The sequence below is a fragment of the Homarus americanus genome, unplaced genomic scaffold (genome assembly GCF_018991925.1).
Source record: "Homarus americanus isolate GMGI-L3 unplaced genomic scaffold, GMGI_Hamer_2.0 scaffold32583, whole genome shotgun sequence".
Classification (NCBI taxonomy): domain Eukaryota; kingdom Metazoa; phylum Arthropoda; class Malacostraca; order Decapoda; family Nephropidae; genus Homarus; species Homarus americanus.
In genome coordinates this window covers 24,244,554-24,265,391 of record NW_024713129.1, presented here as the reverse complement: position 1 = coordinate 24,265,391, position 20,838 = coordinate 24,244,554, and the positions used below count along the sequence as shown (strand labels likewise).

Genomic DNA, 20,838 nt, shown 5'->3' with positions numbered 1-20,838 from the left:
TGACTCATTCATGATACAATATTGTTTATTTGTTTTTCATTAATTAGTAAAGATACATTACTGTAATAATCTGTACTTATTAATACCTGTACCCTTCATATACAATACAGTACAGTACTATGTATATACCTCATAGGTAATAAATGTCATTCAAGACATCTTCATGTCATAAGACCCACTAAACCCCCACCCAACAATGGGTGACCTGACATTGCATCAGGTCAGGTTAGTAACAAGACCCAATAATCTCCCACCCAACTTCATCACAAGTGTTAAGACATGATTAGCTATGTATTACAGTCAATTGAGTGAAGTGTCTGCTTATTTTAGGCTAAAGATGACAGAATCTGCTTTAGTACAATATATACAGTACACAAGAACACTTGCCAACAGTGTGTAACAGAGATGTGACTGATCACCCAAGCGACTAACGAGCCGATCAGTGGTGAAGAGGATAAAAGTAACACAGCTCTATTCACGCCCGTATCATATTGAGCTTTTGTTTTTTAAATATATTTATTTAACCAAACTTTTAGATAAAGTATTCAGGATTATTTTGATAAAAAATGGTATGTCTAACGAAATTAGAACTGATTTTACTGACTCCTGTATCAACATTTCTTATTCTTTTTTTTTTATTAAAAGAATGGAATTCCCATCACTAAATCATATAGAAATATTTCGTTTAAGGATAGCTTATTGGAAAGTTTCATAGAGAATTTATGAAGGATCATTATGGTATCAAATTCATCTCCGTATCACAATTAGCCACGCTTGAGTGAGGAAGGGGGAGGGGAGGGGGCTGACAACCTGACCCTACCCCCCAAAAAGGTTCACTTCCAACAGCAAACACCAGCACCACCCACACATCACACATACACCTCTACATCACACACAAACACACCCTTCAACAACCACACACACACCCCAACACCACTCACATCTGCATGTGTGTGACTGCATGGTAGAAAGTTAAATATCAGCTTTTGAGGAGCGCTTGGCAACACTCATTTCCACTCCATCTCTCCAATTACCCGCACCTTTCTGCTTTCTCACTCCATATTTTAAAATGTTCTGTAACGAAATGTTGAAGGGATACAACTTTGCTCATTTACACTTATAATTATCACAATCTCCCTAAAAATACTTAAGGTTTCGTGTTTATTCAAGACATCTTCAGGTCATGAGACCTACTATTCCTCCACCCAAAAAAGGGTGACCTGACATTCCATCATGTCAGTAATATGCGACTAATAATCCCCCATCCTACCTCCACCTGACATTGCATCAGGTCAGATCAGTTACACGAGACCCACTAATCCCCCACAGCTCCATGCAGGACTGGATTAACCATTAAGCAAAATAAGCATGTGCTTAGGGCACCAAAAGAAGGGGGCACCACAGGTTTTTCTTTTGAAGGTATTATGCCTTGTAGTGACCAGATCATATTTGCGATAAAACCTAATAGGCTAGTGTAAAACCGCCGTATAAAATTGGTGAAAAATATTTATCCCATTTTGTTCGTTAACTATGTTTTGTAAGGGTTTTAAACCAAGAAAACTGTGCTCCTTTTTTTTTTTAAAGGACACGTTGCCCAATGGAAAACGGCTTTATTTTATACACGTTCAAGAATGTTCCTGAACGTCTGAAATTGTCTAAGTTCGCTCCCTCGCTTCTCAGCCCTCACTCAGGCTCTTGCAGTATCAACGAAATGTGTCTATTTTAACGTGTGGTATGAGGTGGATTGTGTGAAGTAACAAGTAAGTTTCTGAATTTCTCATTATATTAAATTCCTTTATATTTACAAAATAAAGAGGTAGATATTTTAACTATATAAATATATTGTGTTACTAAATTAAGAGCAGTAACTCTAGGCCTAGTTGTTATAATAAATAAGGTTAAATCAAAACTGTCTAATTTAAATGATTTTTATAATTATCAAATGTTGAAAAACTTCAACTCTTTGTTTTTATTTCTTAATTGTCTTTAACTGTATTTGTTCTGGTTCTAGTCTAACATCAGTGATGAGAAAATTGTAGGATCTGGCTTGTGGGGTGGCCTGGAAGAAACCTGAATTTTTTATCTTATATTTCAACATCAGTATTCATTGAGTCTTAATCATGGTCTTAATATCTTGTCAGTTAAGCAATGGGAGGGCCGAGGGGGCACCATTGTTGGGCTGTGCTTAGGGCATCAATTGGCCTTAATCCGGCCCTGGCTCCATGGGAGTTGAAAATAAGTCTTTGCTGTAACACACAGCTTCAATCTTGCCCATATAATATCGATTTTTTATTTTTAAATATATTTATTTTATCAAGCTCTTAGATAAACTATTCTGGATTATTTTAGTAAAGAAATGAAGTTTTTAACTTAATTGGAAATATATTTACGGATTCCAGTAGATTCGACTCGAGGAAAACATCTCAAGCACCCAGAAACGTTCTGGGAAAGTGGGCTAGTGTGTGTCTGTGCAAGAGGTCCACTTTAGACACTCGGAAGCTTTTCCCAGTAACCGGAAAAGGTTTTTGGGATAAGGAATTTTTTCCGGGTTTGAGAAAGTCGTCTTGTTATCCGGAAATCTCTCATCCCCGGAAGTGCTCTGCACCAATTGTTCCAGCTAACGGGGATATCACTGCATTAATATTGACAGTTATGATAATCACATCGATTTTTAGGAACATTATCCCTGGAAATGTTGAGGTCCACTGTAGAGTGATTTGTGTAGCTCTTTATTGGGTAGAACTCATACAAAATATGTCAGAGCTACAAACTACTTTATGTCAGATCTACATTCTTTATTGAAACGAGTCCTGGTTTGGGGACATCACAGTAATTATTTTTTCTTGCTGTAATAGTATCTATATGCCAAAAACACCAACCTCTTCTCACTCTACTTATACAAGTGACCTCAACTTTTAATACTGATACAACTTATAAATAAAATCTAATAATATGCAGGGTGTACACCAGAATTCCTACCAATAACAAAATGATATATTTCATAAACTAACAGATAGAAATGTGTGATTTTTCACTAATAGATGAAGAAACTCACCAAATTTTCCCTTTTATGGTTCAATTTTTCGTGCCTCTGCCTTCCTGTCTGCCTCTGTGTGTAGTCAGCTGGCAAAGTGGCAACATGATGCTATTTGCAGTGCAAAAGAAAGTGCATTGTTGTTTTCGGTTGGCTGAATTCAGGTTTCCAGTTTCTGTGCAAAGGAAATTCAGGAGGGAATATGGTCAGGATCTACCACAGCAACATACCATCCACTTCCCAGTTACCACTTCCTTTCTTTCTCAACAGTTCCATTAACTGCTTATGCCGTGTCACTGTGGTGAATCCTGACTGTATTCTCTCCTGAATTTCCTTTGCAAAGTAACTGGAAACTTGAATCCAGCCAACTCAAAACAACACTGCACTTTCTGTTGCACTGTGAATGGTGCCCTGCTGCCACTCTGCCAGATAACTGCACAATGAGGTGGGCGGGAAGGCAGAGGCACGAGAAATTAAACCATGAGAGGAAAACTTGGTGAGTCTCTGCATCTATTAGTGAAAACCACAAGATTCTACCTGTGATAGTTTATGAAATACAGTACTGTTTATTGTTTTGTTATTGGTGGGACACCCTATACGTAAATTAATTCATACTTCTAAGCAATAGTGTAGTGCTAAATAAAGAAGTGTGGGAATGCATTTTTAAAGTGTTACTTAGAAGCGGGCAGAACAATGGCGAGCGCAGCGAGTCCATACAGCTGGGGGTCCTAGGGCGCTGTGAGCCCCAAGGAATAATTTTTTAAATCTGACCAATTCAAGGATATTTTGAGGCCATATGCACTGGATATTAGGATATATTCCAAGGTAGACGATGCAATATTTCCAGTGTCATTTTATTAGATATATAACATCCAGTACGGTCAACAAAAATATATATCAATTGGAATGGATAACTAAAAAAAGTTAACAACTGGTGCACCATGGTAACTTTTTCACCAGATGTATGCTATTCAATAGGCTAACACCTCTTACACTACACACATCAGCACATGGGTGGAGTAGGCAACACAACAGTGGGTTTGAATTGTAATTAGATGGTGAATGTTTAGATCAGAGGTTTGTTCCCAGCCCTTTCAACTTGTTTACCAACTGACATTTTTGTAGGCAACAAATCATATACATGTATGTCCATAATATAAGCTAGCACTGCCTCAGTTGAAGCTAAGAGAAAAGAAACAGTTAATAATTACTTCTCATATTTCTTCTAGGGGTGGGAATTAAAATTTCATGACGTTAGAGATTTGTAAGTTCGGATTTATTTGAAATAGTGAGGGAATGCTGTTCCGCCTACCAAAAAAAAAAGTAAGGGAACGCCGTTCCCACAGCACTACACCTCTGCTTCTAAGTGCCGCAATAGACAACTACTTTTTAGTAATAATTTTATGAATCAAATGCAAGCTTAAGTATAGTGTGGGATGTAACATTTTCAGAGAATGTCAACACAATAAAAAGAATAAGGGAATGTGCATGTGTACAGATCTCTTTTACAGTAAGTCCTCGCTTAACATCGGGGTTACGTTCCTAAAAATGAGACGTTACACGAAACAACGTAAAGCAGATCAATTTTCCCCATAAGAAATAGATAAAATACGGGAGTTATGTTCCCCAGCCTCCCTTTGCCCCATGAAATACATTACATATACAGAAAAACATTGCCATTTCTATAGAAAATGATGCATACATATACAACTACTAAGTTTGTATTGGTACTCACAGATGGGCGGAGGTGGTAGAGCGAGTGTGTGGTGGGTAGTGAAGTGGAGGAGGGGGATGGCGGGAGTGGAGGAGGGGGATGGCGGGAGTGGAGGAGGGTGGTAAGTCACTGAGACTCTGCGCCAAGTTGAGAGAGCATAGTGCAGCCAGACGAGAGCGGGTGATGCACCGTAAAATGCAGTCTGTGACGACGCAAAACGACGTAGTAACGGATCACCGGGACGTTAAACAAATTTTTGGTCTCTAAAGTTTAGCGACGTAATACAGAAACAACGTTAAGCAGGACGACGTTAAGCGTGGACTTACTGTATAATAACCTAAAAAGACTAACTAACAATGTACTGTAGGTTATAGTAACACAAGAAAACTGGCCACTTACTGATCCCTTAGTGGTGTGAGGTCTTGTAAGAACATTGCCATAACTTGGGGCTTGACAACTGTAGGAGGAAAACTGCAGGAGGAGTGTGAACAACTGTGGGACCATTGATCGTGTTGTTCCATTACCTTCCGTTACCTGTAAATAAACACTCTTAGCACTGCGGTAATTTATATGTATCTCATTAAAATTATTAACATTCATACCTTCCCCAGTGTGTGTGTGTGTGTGTGTGTGTGTGTGTGTGTGTGTGTGTGTGTGTGTGTGTGTGACTTGGCAATCATGATAACTTGACCAAATAGCAGTGGATTTTAACCAAACTCAGTAGTGTTTTATCACAATGTCTAGATGATCTCTGACAAGGTCAATTATCAGTAATTTCCAACAATAATATTCAGATTTAAGGCCCGAATGGCTCCCACATCTACAAATATAATAAAAGTTAAAGTACAAGGCCAAAGTGATAATTAAATGAGTGTAGATACTTGTGCCTGACAGTTATCAGTGACACAAGATGCAGAAAGATGATGGGGATACCCTAAACGAGAAGAATAAAGCATCTATAATGAGTAAGTATCAGCCTAATGAAGCATAAAACCTTTACTACTCACATGGTGCATAGTGAACACCATGGCAGAACGTATGTTACAGCAGTTGGAGCAAATGAAAGAGAGCAAATAAGTCATTATTACTCTTGATTCTAAACATCATGTGCTCAAGTGAGAAATGGGTGAAAATAAGTATGAACATTGTACAGTACATACCTCCTTCTCCACACCTGCTAAGGCTTGTAATATGCCCTCCTGGAGAGGGGTAACAACAACTTCAGTGAAGGAAGGGAGGATGAAGGGCGATGAGTCTCCATGTACTGGTACTGACACACAGCCCAGTAAAACAGACGCCAACCGAGTGAAGTCACTGACAACAAAGCTGAAAGATGGAAAACATTAACTGCTTAAAACTTACCCTGGGGTCAACCATACAATACATTCTTTAACAGCATGCATAAGTTTCACATAATTTCTCAGCATAAAAAATGTATGGCCAAAAAAAAAAAAAAAAGCCTTAATTTGATGCATATTTTCCAATAATAATATATAATTTAATTGATTTAAATGAAAATAATTAGTTTGGTTCGAGAAGCCAAAAAATACACAAAACACAACTATAATAAACACTAAATATCAAAATACAGTAACACACAGATTGTACGACAATCAGGCATGCTGTGTTCAGCCAGGGCATCTATTTCTACTCCTACTACGTACTGTACTCACCTGTTGTCCTTCAACTGAACCTTTATCACCTATGTCACTTGGGTACAAAAAGTAGTTCTATATTACATAAACTGCTCTTTCCCTTCTCATAATCATTCTGTGGGTTATGCCAATACAACAACATCCAGACAGGCAGGTGATGGGCTGGTTGTGACCATGCTATGTAAAGAATGAACCAGGAATTTAATACCACACAGTAACTCCCCTGGGGTTGAGTGTGGGATTTTGTTTCCTCAGGAAAAATAAGTAGAAAATGACTTTGTCAGACCAAAGCTGTCCGAGCCCGATAAACAGCACACATACAGTACATCAGTAACGAGTGAGTATACAGCCTATAGGCAGGACACCTCACCATAAACGACCACAAATCGCCACACAAAGGGGCAATCATTTGTTGCCTTTATATTTGTAGAAGTATGGAGCTTATAGCACCAAGAAACCAATTAACACTGCCCTCCTGCAGCTGTAACAAACAGGACACACCGGGCAGACACAAAGGGACAATCTAGTCATACACCTCATTATTGTGAAAAATAATGGCCCTATGACTCCGAGAAACAATTAACACTGCCCTCCTGCAGCTGTAATGAAGGGGACACACCCAGCAGGCCTATGCCTGCAGTAACTTGTACCCACCACCAAAAGGCACCACGAGCACAAAGAGACATTCTATCCCCACCCTCATCATGATGAAAAGTAATGGGCCTATGGCCCTGGTAAACAATATAAATACTGCCTCCAACAAGTAGCCCGCTCTCAGATGGAGTCCAGCCGCAGTGATACCCAATTAACCCTCTCAGCCTCGGAGCCTGGGGCACATACGTCCATGAAAACTTACCCTCAGCCTCAGAGGTTTTTGCTGAAAAATCGTTGAAAACAAAAATAAAATTTAGGACTCATTTCACTGCCATGAAATTTGTTTTATTAATTGTAATGGAGTCTCTTCTAGCATAAAATTGTCTGAAAAATTGTATTGAATCATAAAAAAATTAAAAATTCTTGAAATTTAAGCCCCCTTTTTCGAGCATAAGTTGAAAAAGTAGAAAAATGTTTAGAAACATCTTGATTTCCATTTAGATTTTGCTTGTATTATGGAGTTCATTGACATGTACTATATACCAAAGTAAAGAACAAAGCATGTAGAATATCGTGGTACAGGTTGTACCTCTCTAGTCCAGCAACCTCGGGACCTGACTGTTGCCGGACCATGGAAATTCACCAGTTTCCTGGATAGATAGTGACTTGTGTTTACGCTTGGAAGCACTAGCACCACTTTCTCTGCTTCATGGTCTCTTTGAAGACATATTGAAGGGCTAAATGTCATACAGTAGCTTCTCAAATTTCGAGTTTTTAATTCAACGTTTTTTATTGGAACACACAAAAAAAAACAATTATAAATTTTGAAGGCGGAAACTCGAATTTCGACAGGTTTGAACGGCTCACCAACGCTCAGACGTGCACAATCGTGTAAACAGTGTCATTTCTCTTTGTACAAAAGATTCATTATTGTTTATTACTGAATGTCTTTTTGATTCAATAAATGTTTGTGTGTGCAAAATGAGCAATGAAATTCATTAATAATACGTAGAATATTAAAACACACGAGGAAATGACACAGCATTGTTTTCGTTGTTTACAAAACCAGTGACTGACTGGTTCTACATATAAAACTGAAGAAAATAAGAACCTGATTGTAGCTGTAGTAAAATTAATATGGTTGTTTTAAGTAATGTTATTTAATGTTAATAAATGGAACAATAGAAGTAGCTAACGATAATGGTAAAGAAAAAGAGAGATCGCATATGTAAGTGCGCACATGTGAAAACATATCGTCATTACTCTACATATGAATATGAAAGCAACACTTATTTACCATTCATATATATTTTAATTAATGTTTCTGAATTTTTTTTATTGAATTAATGTTTGTGTGTGCAAAATGAACAATACAATTCATTAATAATACGTGGAATATTAAAACACACGAGGAGACGAGACGGCTGCCGGCATTGTTTTCGTTAATGCTTACAAAACCAGTGATTGATTGGTTCTACATATAAAACTGAAGAAAATAAGACCCTGATTGTAGCTGTAGTAAAATTAATGTAAAAAAATTAATATGGTTGTTTGAAGTAATGTTATTTAATGTTAATAAATGGAACAATATAAGTAGCTAACCATTAATGGTAAAGAAAAAAAAGTGAGACTGCGCGTATGTAAGTGTGCACATTTGAAAACATATCGTCATTACTCTACATAAGAATATGAAAGCAACACTTATTTACTGCTCGTATATATTGAAGGGTTAAATGTTGTACTCTGTATAGACAAGCAGAGAGAGAGAGAGAGAGCAGCTGAACTGCCGGATGTAAACAAACCTTAATTTCCCGGCGGCTTTTTTTTTTGGGGATTAGCCCACCCGGGCATAGGTCACTGACCCACATTGGGGCCTGAGGGCAAAAATTTAATACTCCTATAATAATAATAATAATAATAATAATAATAATAATAATAATAATAATAATAATAATAATAATAATAATTCAGATATATAAAAAAAAAAAAAAAAGCTGCCTATCTACCTATTGGACAAACTAAAATCGTTCCGGACCACAGAATGCCGGACTAGAGAGGTACAACCTGCATAAGGAAAAATAATACAACACAAAAACTCATGGAATAATTTCAAGGGCAGCGCATCGTACCCTCCTCTCGCTCTAATGGCCAGAGTGACACTGGCTTCATGCTGCACTGCCAAGCACACGATGACCAAGACCGTCTTGGGGAAGGTAATAAGGCCCATGCAAAGAAAACAACATCTGTCAAATGGCGTCCAAAGTTCAGTCAATTTCACTGAATAGTATTTGAGTTATTTGAAAATATAGCCCATTGGTCGCCACGTTGGCGTCGCGAAGCTGAGTAGAAGTTTTTTTGCCTTTTATCTTTGATGCCACAATGGCGTCGTGTGAGGCTGAGAGGGTTAAGAGTCACACTCAGACCCGAGTTTCAACCCAAAGGAAGGGGGAGGACTCTCCCACCCAGAATGAGTTGCAGCTGTGAGCTTAGCTAGACAGGCCCCAAAACCCCATCTTGATAGGTCCCCCCCACAGGGTACAATTAAGTATTCCATTGGTATACAGTAGAGTGGTGGTCCTGGAGGGAAAAATTTTAGTTGGAAGTACTGTACTGTACATCCATTTTTATATTTTATGTTCAGGGGAAAATTGTCAGCGATAACCATAGTGCAATATATTCTCTAGTAACAACAGAGTATGTATTGATCTTGTCAATGTTTCCCGTGAGTAATAATTAGCAGTGTTCATTCAGTTAACCAATAAATAACTTCTGCTTAGCCGTGTGTTTGAAATATTTCCCCAAGACCATATTTTATTGATAAACACTAATGCGGCTATGCTACAATTTTCCTCACTTTGCAATCCCTCCCACTATAAATTCTCACTATACAGTCAGTTCTGCTATAACGCGATAGTTGTGTTCTTGTAAATCATCGTGTTATAGAAATTCGCGTAATAGAAATAACAGGATTTATGGAGAAAATAGGGTTAGGTGCAGAGTACTACTCAAAATCGAAAAAATTTTAGTAGTTAGCCTAACACAAAGGTTAGCACAGTCTAAATTAATGTTACATTCATATCTAATAATGAAATCATACAGTAAATGTAACACTTTACCGTGAAGAAATATGAATATAACTTGATGGGGGAGAAGGGTGATTTTGAGGTTGATAACATCGAGCTTCTCTTCAAGTGTTATAGCCTTTCTTTTACGATCATCACCGGGAATGCGATCAACAGATAGCTTCTTGGAGATATTCTTCTTTACCATATTCACAGTTAATACCACAAAATTGGAGAAATAGTAAGCCAAAATCGCGTTACAGCTAACAAGCGTTCGCGTTATACAAATATCGTTCCTCTATTCATAAATCGTGTTAGAGCCAATTCGCGTTGTCAAAACACGCGTTATAGCAGAACTCACTATATCTTAATAATGAGTATACAGTACTTCTTATTACAATTACTTTATGATAGTTTTTTATTAACCCGGTAGCCAAATGACTAAATAATACAGGAATTATGGTGAAATTGCATACTGTTGTATTGATGAGGTCAGAGGAACGTGGGCCCCCCCACGTTCCTGAGCGCTCAATGCCCTTCCGACTTCAGTCCACTACCCAACTGCCCTGCCTCTCACATACAATTCATTTCCCACCTTTCTATTTTTCTTATTTTGTACATTTCTATTATATTTTCTGTATTTCTAAGTCACAGTAGAACTTTGAAATGATATTTCCACCACTTTCATAGCTTATGTAAATAAACACTGTGGGAGCAAGTGCTCAGCTGCAAATTATGAATATTCGACAGCAAAATTTAAAAGAGGTACGCGTAGTAATAAAGGTACCCATGAATTTAAGAATGTGAATTTGTATTTTATGAATTATTGTGACTCCACTGTACCACTGACTTCACTTGGGTCTAAAGGTGCCTTCTATGATAATTCCATATTGTGTACAAGAGAATGCAATTGATGAGTTTTCCCACAATGTATTACCATGTAGAACTTCAGCAAGCTTAAAGTCAAAGCTAGCTACTTCAGTACATCATAAAGAACAGCCACAAATGTCAAGTTAAAGGTGAGAAAGTGTGGTAAAGTTAAAAAAAAAAGGACAAACAAAAAGAAGCTTGGAATGGACAAAATATTTAATGGGTAAGATGTTTAAGATAAATACCATTAAGATGAAAATGCCACAAATGTCCAAACTTTTCCCCTTAAATGGTTGAGTAACATAATGCAAAGCAACTCCTGTATCAGGTAGCATCTAACTTGACAGCTTCCAAGTCACAGGGGCTACCTGGGGTTCATCTCTTAATAATTATAATGATTAACATACTTACCGTGGTTTGATATGTTGGAAGAGGTGTGGGAATATGTGAACTAAGGCAGTGAGGAAAGGTTGTGAGGGGATATATGCATCTGATCCTCTTGTCACTTCATCAGGAGGCGGCCTGGTCACTTCAGTACCAATGGTGTGCCAAACCTGTCAGTATGATGAATGTCTGAATATTTCTGTACCCATATTATTGCACATTACTTCATGTAAGCAGCACTACTTACCAACATATCTGTTTGGCAGAACTCTGTATGGGGCATTCTTTTTTAAAAGTATAATAAAGTTATTGCTTATGAAAAAATGGCCGAAAATTCACAGCATACCATTTGACTGGTTATACAAAAATAACAATAACTATTGATCATTGACTCTAAAATCACTAAAGAACATCCAATCCTCTGAGGTTTGGCACCTTATGTCTTGTACATCAGTTCATGTAACATGAAACTTAAGTCATGGTTCAAATACCAAACACCCACACAGGAGAACACATACAACAATAATGGAACAGGTGACATCTGTAACTTCTCACCAAATCCTGAATGCAGGTAAAAATTAGTATAATTAGAATATCACTTAGTAAGTATAGTCATCTAATGAGGTAATCAATTTTGTTTAGTAATCTTACATGATGCCTTAATACATGATGTGGTAGACACCAAGGTCATGACTTGTGACTGGAAATTAAAAATTTAATGGTAATATCTACGTTAGCGGGAATCCCTCAAACCCGGAACTCTCCAATAGCCGGAAATGAAATTTGCTCAGAATTTTTCCAGAAAATTATCTGAATTCTGAGTTTAGGAACAAATTCTGAGGTTGAATATCAGGTGCATTTTCTGAAAATTCCAAGAAAAATTCTGGACAATATTAGCAAATTTTTATTTCTGAATCTGGGAATAAATTTTCAGGGTATTCCTAAAGACTGCATCATGCTCCAACCCATCCCCACTTGCCAGACGCGTGGGTGGCCCAGCTGCTTTGATCGCTTAGTTCATATTCTACTGCCATTGTAGAAGGTTGTTCCCTCGCTAGCTGCTGTTTTTGTGTACAATTCGTGTTGTGCAGTACTGTACATTATTGTACCAGAATAAAATCAGGCAAGAATACAGTGTTAAAGCAATTTTAAGAACATAAAAACATTTTACAGTTACGTATACTTTACTGTACATTCAGAGTGGGAAACACTGGAACACCTTACCATTCGTTTTCTTTAAGACATCTTCAGGTCATAAGATCCACTAATCCCCAAGTCCCAACACCCAACAATGGGTGACCTGATATTGCATCAGGTCAGGTCAGTAACATGACCCACTGATCTCCCACCCAACCTCCATCGCAAGTGTTAACTTGTGATTACAGTTAACCATTACAGTCAGCTGAGTGAAGTGTCTGCTGATGAGTACAGTAAAACCTCAATAAATCGGACTTCAATACAGTAAACACCTGAAGATCCGCACCCGGTAAATCTGGGTTTTGGAAGATTCGGACAAAAAATTGGGGGGTTCTGGGCTAAGAAGCCTCCCTAAGAAGCATTCCCAAAACAGGGTGAAGGTAGTTTAGGCTTAAAGTTTTCATCTTATAAAATGTTAGACTAAAATTAGCAGAATATAACTTACATTGTTGGAATCCTTGCAAGATAAGGAATAATTTGAGTATAAACATCACATAGCTTTCACAAGAGATAAAAATTTTAGTCCTTTAGTGTAGTACACTTGAATACAAAGTGAGTACAGTAATATGTTGCTCAAAATTATGGCATTTTCACAGGAAAAAGTGTGTATAACTAACCCCATTGGTTAGGATAATATGTACTGTATTTTTGGTGTTTTTATATATTTTTTGTCGTGTGTATACATTTAGTACATTCGCCGGAAGATTCGGACAATAGGCTTTTTCAGACAAGTGGTCCCCCTCTTTTAGTCCGGATCTTCGAGAGTTCACTGTACTGTATATCGGAATTAGATGTTTTCGGACTCTGAGATGCTCTGGTTACCAGAAATACGATAGTATAAAAAAAATTTAAAATCTTATGAAATGAACAACACTTACTGAATATTGTACAATGGTCTAATCATATTTGCTATCGGCCTACTGAGAACTAAGACACTTGAGTGTGTAAGCAGGATGAGGCTGATCAAGTGTTGCCACATTCCTCAGGTTTATTGCTTATTGATTCAGTATTATATTCTCATATGATTGGCCTCTTATGATTTACGGTTCATCATGATTAATATAACATCTTCAGTAATACAGAAAAAATACAATACTGTATGTAATTTGTAATATGACTTGAAAATAAAAGGATAAGCTGTATCAGAAGGTTATTTACTCACGATGTGTACGTGTGAGAGCTTTCAGTAGACCAGTTTACAACAGGGGTCACTATAACACACTGTATAGTATTTGATATAAAGATACCTTCTTAAAATGATGACTCAGTTTGGCTACTGGTACACTTAGACAAATGATTAATGAATAAACCAAGGTACTGTATATGCAGATACATAACACTGTACACTACAATATTACTTATTAAGTAATGATAAATATATACTACAACAGTATTTATTAAGTGATGATAAATATATGTTTGTATTGTACTAATTTACGACCGGTAAGTGTTGAACACAGATGTTGTGGTAAGCCAATCAGCTGTTTGCTCTTTGTAAACAAATGACTCATGGTGTTCAGTGTGGGATTCATTTTTCAGGAAAACAGATTCTTTTAGGATAATATTTTATCAACCTGGCACCAAATGATCCTACATTTCTGGAAAATTCTAGCTTTGGGAACGATTTTCCAAGAAAATTTCAATTCTGACTATCGAAGAGTTTCGGGTTTGAGGGATTTCGGCTAACAGAGACATTACTGCATTATAGTAAGGAAATGGAGTTTCTAGCTTAATTAGAACTGCATTTACAGACTGGTAGACTCGAGCAAAACATTCCCTAGCCCCCAGAAGCATTCTGGGGAAGTGGGATAGTGTATGTCTGTGCAAGATGTTTATTTAAACAATCGGAAACTTTTCCCAGTAACCGGATAATATTCCGGGAATGAGGAATTTTTCCGGGTTTGAGAAAGTTTTCTGGTTACCAGGAAATCTCTTATATCTGGAAGTGCTCTTGCTCCAATTGTTCTGGCTAACGGAGATATCCTTGTTTTGCTCACCACAAAGTTTACAAACCTTCCTCCAATTTAGGTCATCTTACAAACTGGTTTAGAGATCCAGTGTGTGTGTGTGTGTGTGTGTGTGTGTGTGTGTACAGGGGGGGGGTGTTATTTTGATCTACGTCTTTTAAATGAGTAAGACAATAATTGTAGCAGTGGTTATTTGAATTTATTACTGAGGGTAACAGGTTAACAGTGCTTTGCTTGAGTTCCGCACTGCTACCACCTGGTCGTCCAGAAGCTCTGCCCACAACTGTGTGATGTCAATGACAAACCATGCTATACTGAAGCCACCTAGACTGGAAGGTCAGAGGTACCCAGTAGGCACCCCCTCCTCAAAAGAGTAATACTAAACTACTTCCCCCCTAACACATTTAAGTACTGAAGTTGAACTCTTACCAAAGTGTTACAATTGAAGGCTCCCAGTCCATACACCACTATTCCCGAGAAAAAACTTATATCACTCCAAAACTTGGCCTTCAAAAGTCTCACACATCCTATTCCACTTTTGAACTCAAGATGTTACGTTTTTGTTACAATTATTTCAATGACTAAAATATATCAAATTTTTACATTAATTCTTGTTATCTTTACCATTTTACAGCAGAAATGTACACACTCTCTGCCATTCCTCTGGTACTCTTCTCTCAGTCATATATAGCCTGTACACTCTTCTTCATCATTTTACCACTATTCCACCTCATATCTTGGCCATCTCAACCATGATTCCATCCACTTTTGAACTTGCTTACAACCTGTCACACCTTCTCCTCCTCCCTAATTATATACTGTTTATTCTTCCCCTCTAATACTATTCAACCCATCATGTCCTAAACAGGGTAACTCTGCCTCACTTTTCTTATCATCATCATCATTGTTTTATGGTCATTTTTCCAAGCAAATCTAAGTAATCTTCCCATATTTAAAAATATCTAAACTTCTTTACATGTAGATAACCTCACCTTCCATGCTGTGTTCCAATTAGCAATGGAGTCTTCAGGGATGGGTGGCTGTAAGTGGGATGGAGAACCTGGATCATCAACAGAGCTGGAGGAGGCTATTGAAGATGACCGCCCAGCCTGAAGCATCTCTTGCAGGGACTTGAGAGCTGCTAATGACACCTGTGGCAAGAACAATATAAATACTTTCTATTCCTTCCAGATTTTTTAAATGAATAATTGTACTCCTGTCATCAAAACTTAAGTGTTTAGTGAGCATGCAGTAACTGTCAAGTGAGCATTCTCTTTGGGAAAACAGATTTGGGTTGACATATTTCTACTTTCAAGAAATGTCCTATTATACACAATGAAGTTTAAAAAATATAGTCAACAGTTTTCCCACAATTAACTATGTGATCCACTGCAAAAATAAAAATAATTAGTATAAGAATTTACATTTACTGCTTAATCAACCCAACCTAATAAGTAGTATACGTATATATATATAAATAATTAATATATTATGTCCTATAGGTCTTCATCCCGTATAACGAACCATTCCCATGCAGACTTCTCCAGATATATTCTTCTAACACACATATTCTCTCAATTAGTCTCTTCATTGTCCCCAATATACTTTCCGTACCTATTCCTGTTCCTCTTACTCAGATATTATCTAATAATAATAACAGGTGGAGTTTTTTCTCAAAAGTGGCAGTTCTTCTAAATAAATCACTAGTGCTAGAAATACTACTCAGTCAAGGACCTGAGAAAAAAAATCCACATAAAGTGACAGTTTGTATATCCTTAAGTTGCAACATTTCCTAAACCCGGTAAATCTCCATCACTACCTTCTTCAGGATCATAAACTTAAAAAAAAAAAAAAAAAAAAAAAAGGTCTTAAGTGGATTTTTCAAGGCCCCACAGAAGTCGGCTGTTTCATGGATGCAGGCAACTGATTGTACAATCTGGGCATTGCATAGAAAATAGACTGGGCAGCAAAAAAACATCCCATACTGCACTAGGCTTTAGGCTTTGTCAGCATCTATATATCACCTTATTTCCAAATCTTTTGTGTCTTCACTTCATAAACACATTGTGACAACTCCTATCAATAAGACTCTCAAGACCTGATAGTCAACTTTTACATCACATCATTCAGTGATTTTGGATCAGATGAAGTGGCACTTACGAATGGGAAACACACAACATTTCATGCAACACACACACTAGATAAGTGATGTGGGACTACTACAAAATATTCTCGTCTTCAGCCAGGTAGATATACAGGATAATGAAATTCACCTACAGCCAGGTACACAAAAAGAAAGGTACACTTACTTCATTACTTTTGGAGAGGGCAGCAGTGTGAATAAAATCCAGAAGAAGAGCCCATGCTCGAGGAAAGTCCCCCAGACCTTGGAGGATCTTCTGCTTTGTACTAAACACTCGAGCAACACCTGATAGCGTCAGAACCTATAAATAAATTTACCTTTACAGCCCAAACTTTTTGAATGAGATATCAGTTAAAACAACCTATATGCACATATACTTGTTTAATAATTATCTACTGTACTGTACTTACCAACAGAACTTGTAAATCTGACCCATAATTACCACTCGTCATCAGTCAATCCTTCCAGTTATCCTACAGTGTCCCTTGTAATGTTTCCTAAAATAGGATGATGAACATGTTGCATCACATTGACTCATTACTGAATTTTTCCATTTTATCAAACAAATTTACCCCCCCCCCCAAGATATTTATTAAGCCTCACAAGATTACGAATCAGTACTTTTTAAAATGGCTTTGTTTCTTGATGATTTCAATTACAATTTGGTCAGGACTGTTTTCACAACAAATATAATACAGTACAGTGAGTTCTGCTATAACGCGTGTTTTGATAACGCGAATTTGCTCTAACGCGATTTATGAATTCGGAACAATATTTGTATAACGCGACGCTTGTTTGCTATAACGCGATTTTTGCTTACTATTTCTCCAATTTTGTGGTATTAACTGTGAATATGGTAAAGAAGAATATCTCCAAAAAGCGTTCTGATGATAGAATTCCCGGTGATTATCGTAAAAGAAAGGATATAACACTTGAAGAGAAGCTGATGTTATCAACCTCAAAATCACCCTTCTCCCCCATCAAGTTACATTCATATTTTTTCAAGGTAAAGTGTTAAATTTACTGTATGATTTCATTATTAGATATGAATGTAACATTTATTTAGACTGTGCTATCCTTTGTGTTAGGCTAACTACTAAATTTTTTCGATTTCGAGTAATCTGCACCTAACCCTATTTTCTCCATAAGCCCTGTTATTTCTATTACGCGATTTTCTATAACACGATATTTTACAAGAACACAATTATCGTTATAGCAGAACTACCTGTAGAGTCTATCTGATTTTCAATTCACAATTTGCCACTCCACCACTTAATAAATTAAGGTCCTGTACAAAATACTGCATACATAATCTGTTCACAGTCACTCCTTCCCTGCTATGATAAGTGAGAAAATACTAAAAACTAAAGAGATTTATGGGAAAATTATAACATTAGCATGCAGAGAGGCATCCAAGCTTCAAGAACACACTGTATATTGTGTAAAATATGCTTCATAATGTGAAGAAGCATCCAAGCAAGCAAATGATGAGAGTTAACATACATGAACCAGAGTTATACAGGAAACTGTACTCAAAATAGATAAAATTAGGTCCAATATCTGTGATCAGGATTTTGATGATAAGGCTTTTGAGAGGTTTCAGGAGACAAGAGAAAACACAATATAACCTATGCTTGATTTATTTAAGGCAAAATTAGACCATAACTCTCAAGGGGATGAAGTACAGAAACAGTGCAACAGACGCCAAGGCTCACTTGGCTGATGACTGCAGCCTTTAAAAGGTTCTGGGTCATGGAGAGGAGCAAGACTATGATGGTGATGTGGTCAATGAAGAATAAATGGTCCTTTAAGTAATGTTCTGAGCTTCAGGAAAATAAATAGAAGACTTTGTTCCCTCATAACTTCCTTTATTGAGAAAGACATGTGGAACAGTCTAAAGTACCGGGTATTACACGCCTTCACACTGTTTCTGGCTGACATGAGCTGGTTTACTACTGTATCTATGTTTGAAGTAGTAATATCTACGTTAGCCAGAATCCCTCTAAACCAGAACTCTCCGATAGCCGGAAATGAAATTTCCTCGGAAAATCGTTCCCAAAGCCGGAATTTCCTGGAAAATTCCGGCTTTGGGAATGATTTTTGGGGGGCCACATTTTACGGAAATTACAAGAAAATTTTCCGGTACCCGGAAAATTCCGGGGATGGGAGATATTTTCCGAGTTTGAGAGATGACGTAATGCACAATTTCTGAAACTTCCAAGAACTTTTTGCCATTACCCAGAAAATTACAGAGATGAGGGATCTTTTCCAACTTTGAGAGATGATGTAATGTGCACTTTCTGGAACTTCCGAGAAAATTTTTCTGTTACCTGGAAAATTCTGGGGATGAGGGATTTTTTCCGGCTTTGAGAGATTTGTCTTGTTACCCGGAAATCTCTCATTCCTGGAAGTGCTCTGCACTAATTGTTCCTGCTAACGGAGATATCAATGTATTCCACCAAACTTACAACTCATAAAAACAAACTGGATATTTTAAGAAATATTCCACACAAAATCAACCTTAAAGAAAGGAAGTCATCACACAAAACTGGGCATCAGATGATAAAAACAGGAAGAAAACATTTATAATATAATTAATGTTCAGAAACCTTGTGTATAGGCAGTCCCCAATTTATAAAGATCCAGTTTACAAAAATACAAATTTATGAAGAAAGAAACTTTGTCCCAGGTCCCAATTCATAGACAAAATAGTTAAGTTGCAATCATTTTCCCATCACTGGAAGAAGCTAAGGTGGTGACACAGGCCTCGAAGGGCTTCCCATACTGTACATACCAGTACCTAGTGAGTGTATTAAGAGTGGTCAGCTAAACTAAAACAAAATACATATACAGTAGTGATTTAGTTATCATGGTTCACAGGAAAACTAGGTTAGTATCCTTCGCATGACCATTCGAGATGTTGTACAAATATTCGCTCAAACAAATTTCCTAAATTACCATCTCTTATACGAATTTGGGTTCCAGCAAAAATTTAAATCACACACCCCTGAGAGTTGACTGTGGTGGCCACATCCCCCTAAAATTCTATCTATCAGGTTCAGGTAGAAGTTATGCATTTTTTCTACCAGGCTGAGGTAGGAGTGATATTATGGTTATTAAAATTTTGGGTAGATAAACATAACTTTCTTCATATTCTTTTTATTTAGTTACATGCACACAATCCTACATACAGAATGTGCAAAAAACGTAAAAGAAATAACTATAAAAGGTCAAAAACATAAAGGGAATAAACATTTGTGTGTGTGTGAAAGTGGGTGATGGAGCAATACGAAGGGTAAGGAGAGGAAGCATCCCTAGCCAGGCTGGGTTGCTATGGCAAGTTTTGAGGGCAGCCATGGGTAACACAGTCAGCATCTATGCAAATGCAGTTGCATTAAACTTTGATTTAGTTTATCCTTAAAGGTTTTAGCTGCATATTTTCATCTAGATAGTACCAGTTTATTAATGTTTTTAATGTTAGGTAGTAAATTACAGTAGTTGTGTACTAATTATCATTCGTTAGGTAGGTTTTTTTGTTGTTCATGAACTGATTTCATGTTTTAGGGGGTATGATATGGAGGTTTTCTTGTGACTGAGGAACCGAACCCTATTTACGAAAGGTTTTCAGGAATGAAACACTCTTATAAATGGGAGACTGTCTATATTATATGTATGTACCAACATGCCAACCTTATACAGTACCTGTGTCTCAGCCCACTGCTTTTGTTGTGTGTTTCGAGAATGATGAATAAGTATGTTGCCTCCTTGGTCCACCTTGTCGGTACTTGCAGAATCTGACAACTGTCTCACTTTGTCGAGTAATGGAAATAGTACCTTGGGAGAGATAAAATACAATTTATTACAGTATATTACATAACCCAAAAGGTGTTTCATAGGTTACATACCATCGGCATATTAATATTTTTATTTATTTTTATTTATTTCAGAAGATGGAATCACAAGAAGTCAATGAAGATGGGAGATAAACTAACAGTGGAGGAAAGAGCCAGTTTAATATTCATGTACAAAAAGCCAAATGCTAAAGACACAAACAAATTTAATCAACAACACCTTGACATATAGATGTAGTTCACTGAATTCTTTTGCAACTGTTCAATATAGCATCTGTACATCACTCTTACCTCTCGTGTGAATGTCTCTCATCTTTGTTGATTTACATATTTTCCTATACCCTGTACAGTATGGTGTATGACCTAT

At 37.1% G+C, this 20,838-nt stretch overlaps 1 protein-coding gene across 1 annotated transcript in view; it reads right to left on the bottom strand.

Moving 5' to 3' along the window:
- LOC121869551 (protein MON2 homolog) overlaps positions 1 to 20,838 on the bottom strand; it is a gene marked incomplete in the record, with an annotated part of 157,970 nt that overhangs the window by 36,447 nt on the left and 100,685 nt on the right. Inside the window, 6 exon segments of the mRNA XM_042370941.1 lie at positions 5,148 to 5,282; positions 5,909 to 6,074; positions 11,341 to 11,483; positions 15,470 to 15,628; positions 16,787 to 16,921; positions 20,323 to 20,454. Of these exon segments, the coding sequence (XP_042226875.1) occupies positions 5,148 to 5,282; positions 5,909 to 6,074; positions 11,341 to 11,483; positions 15,470 to 15,628; positions 16,787 to 16,921; positions 20,323 to 20,454 (870 nt within the window).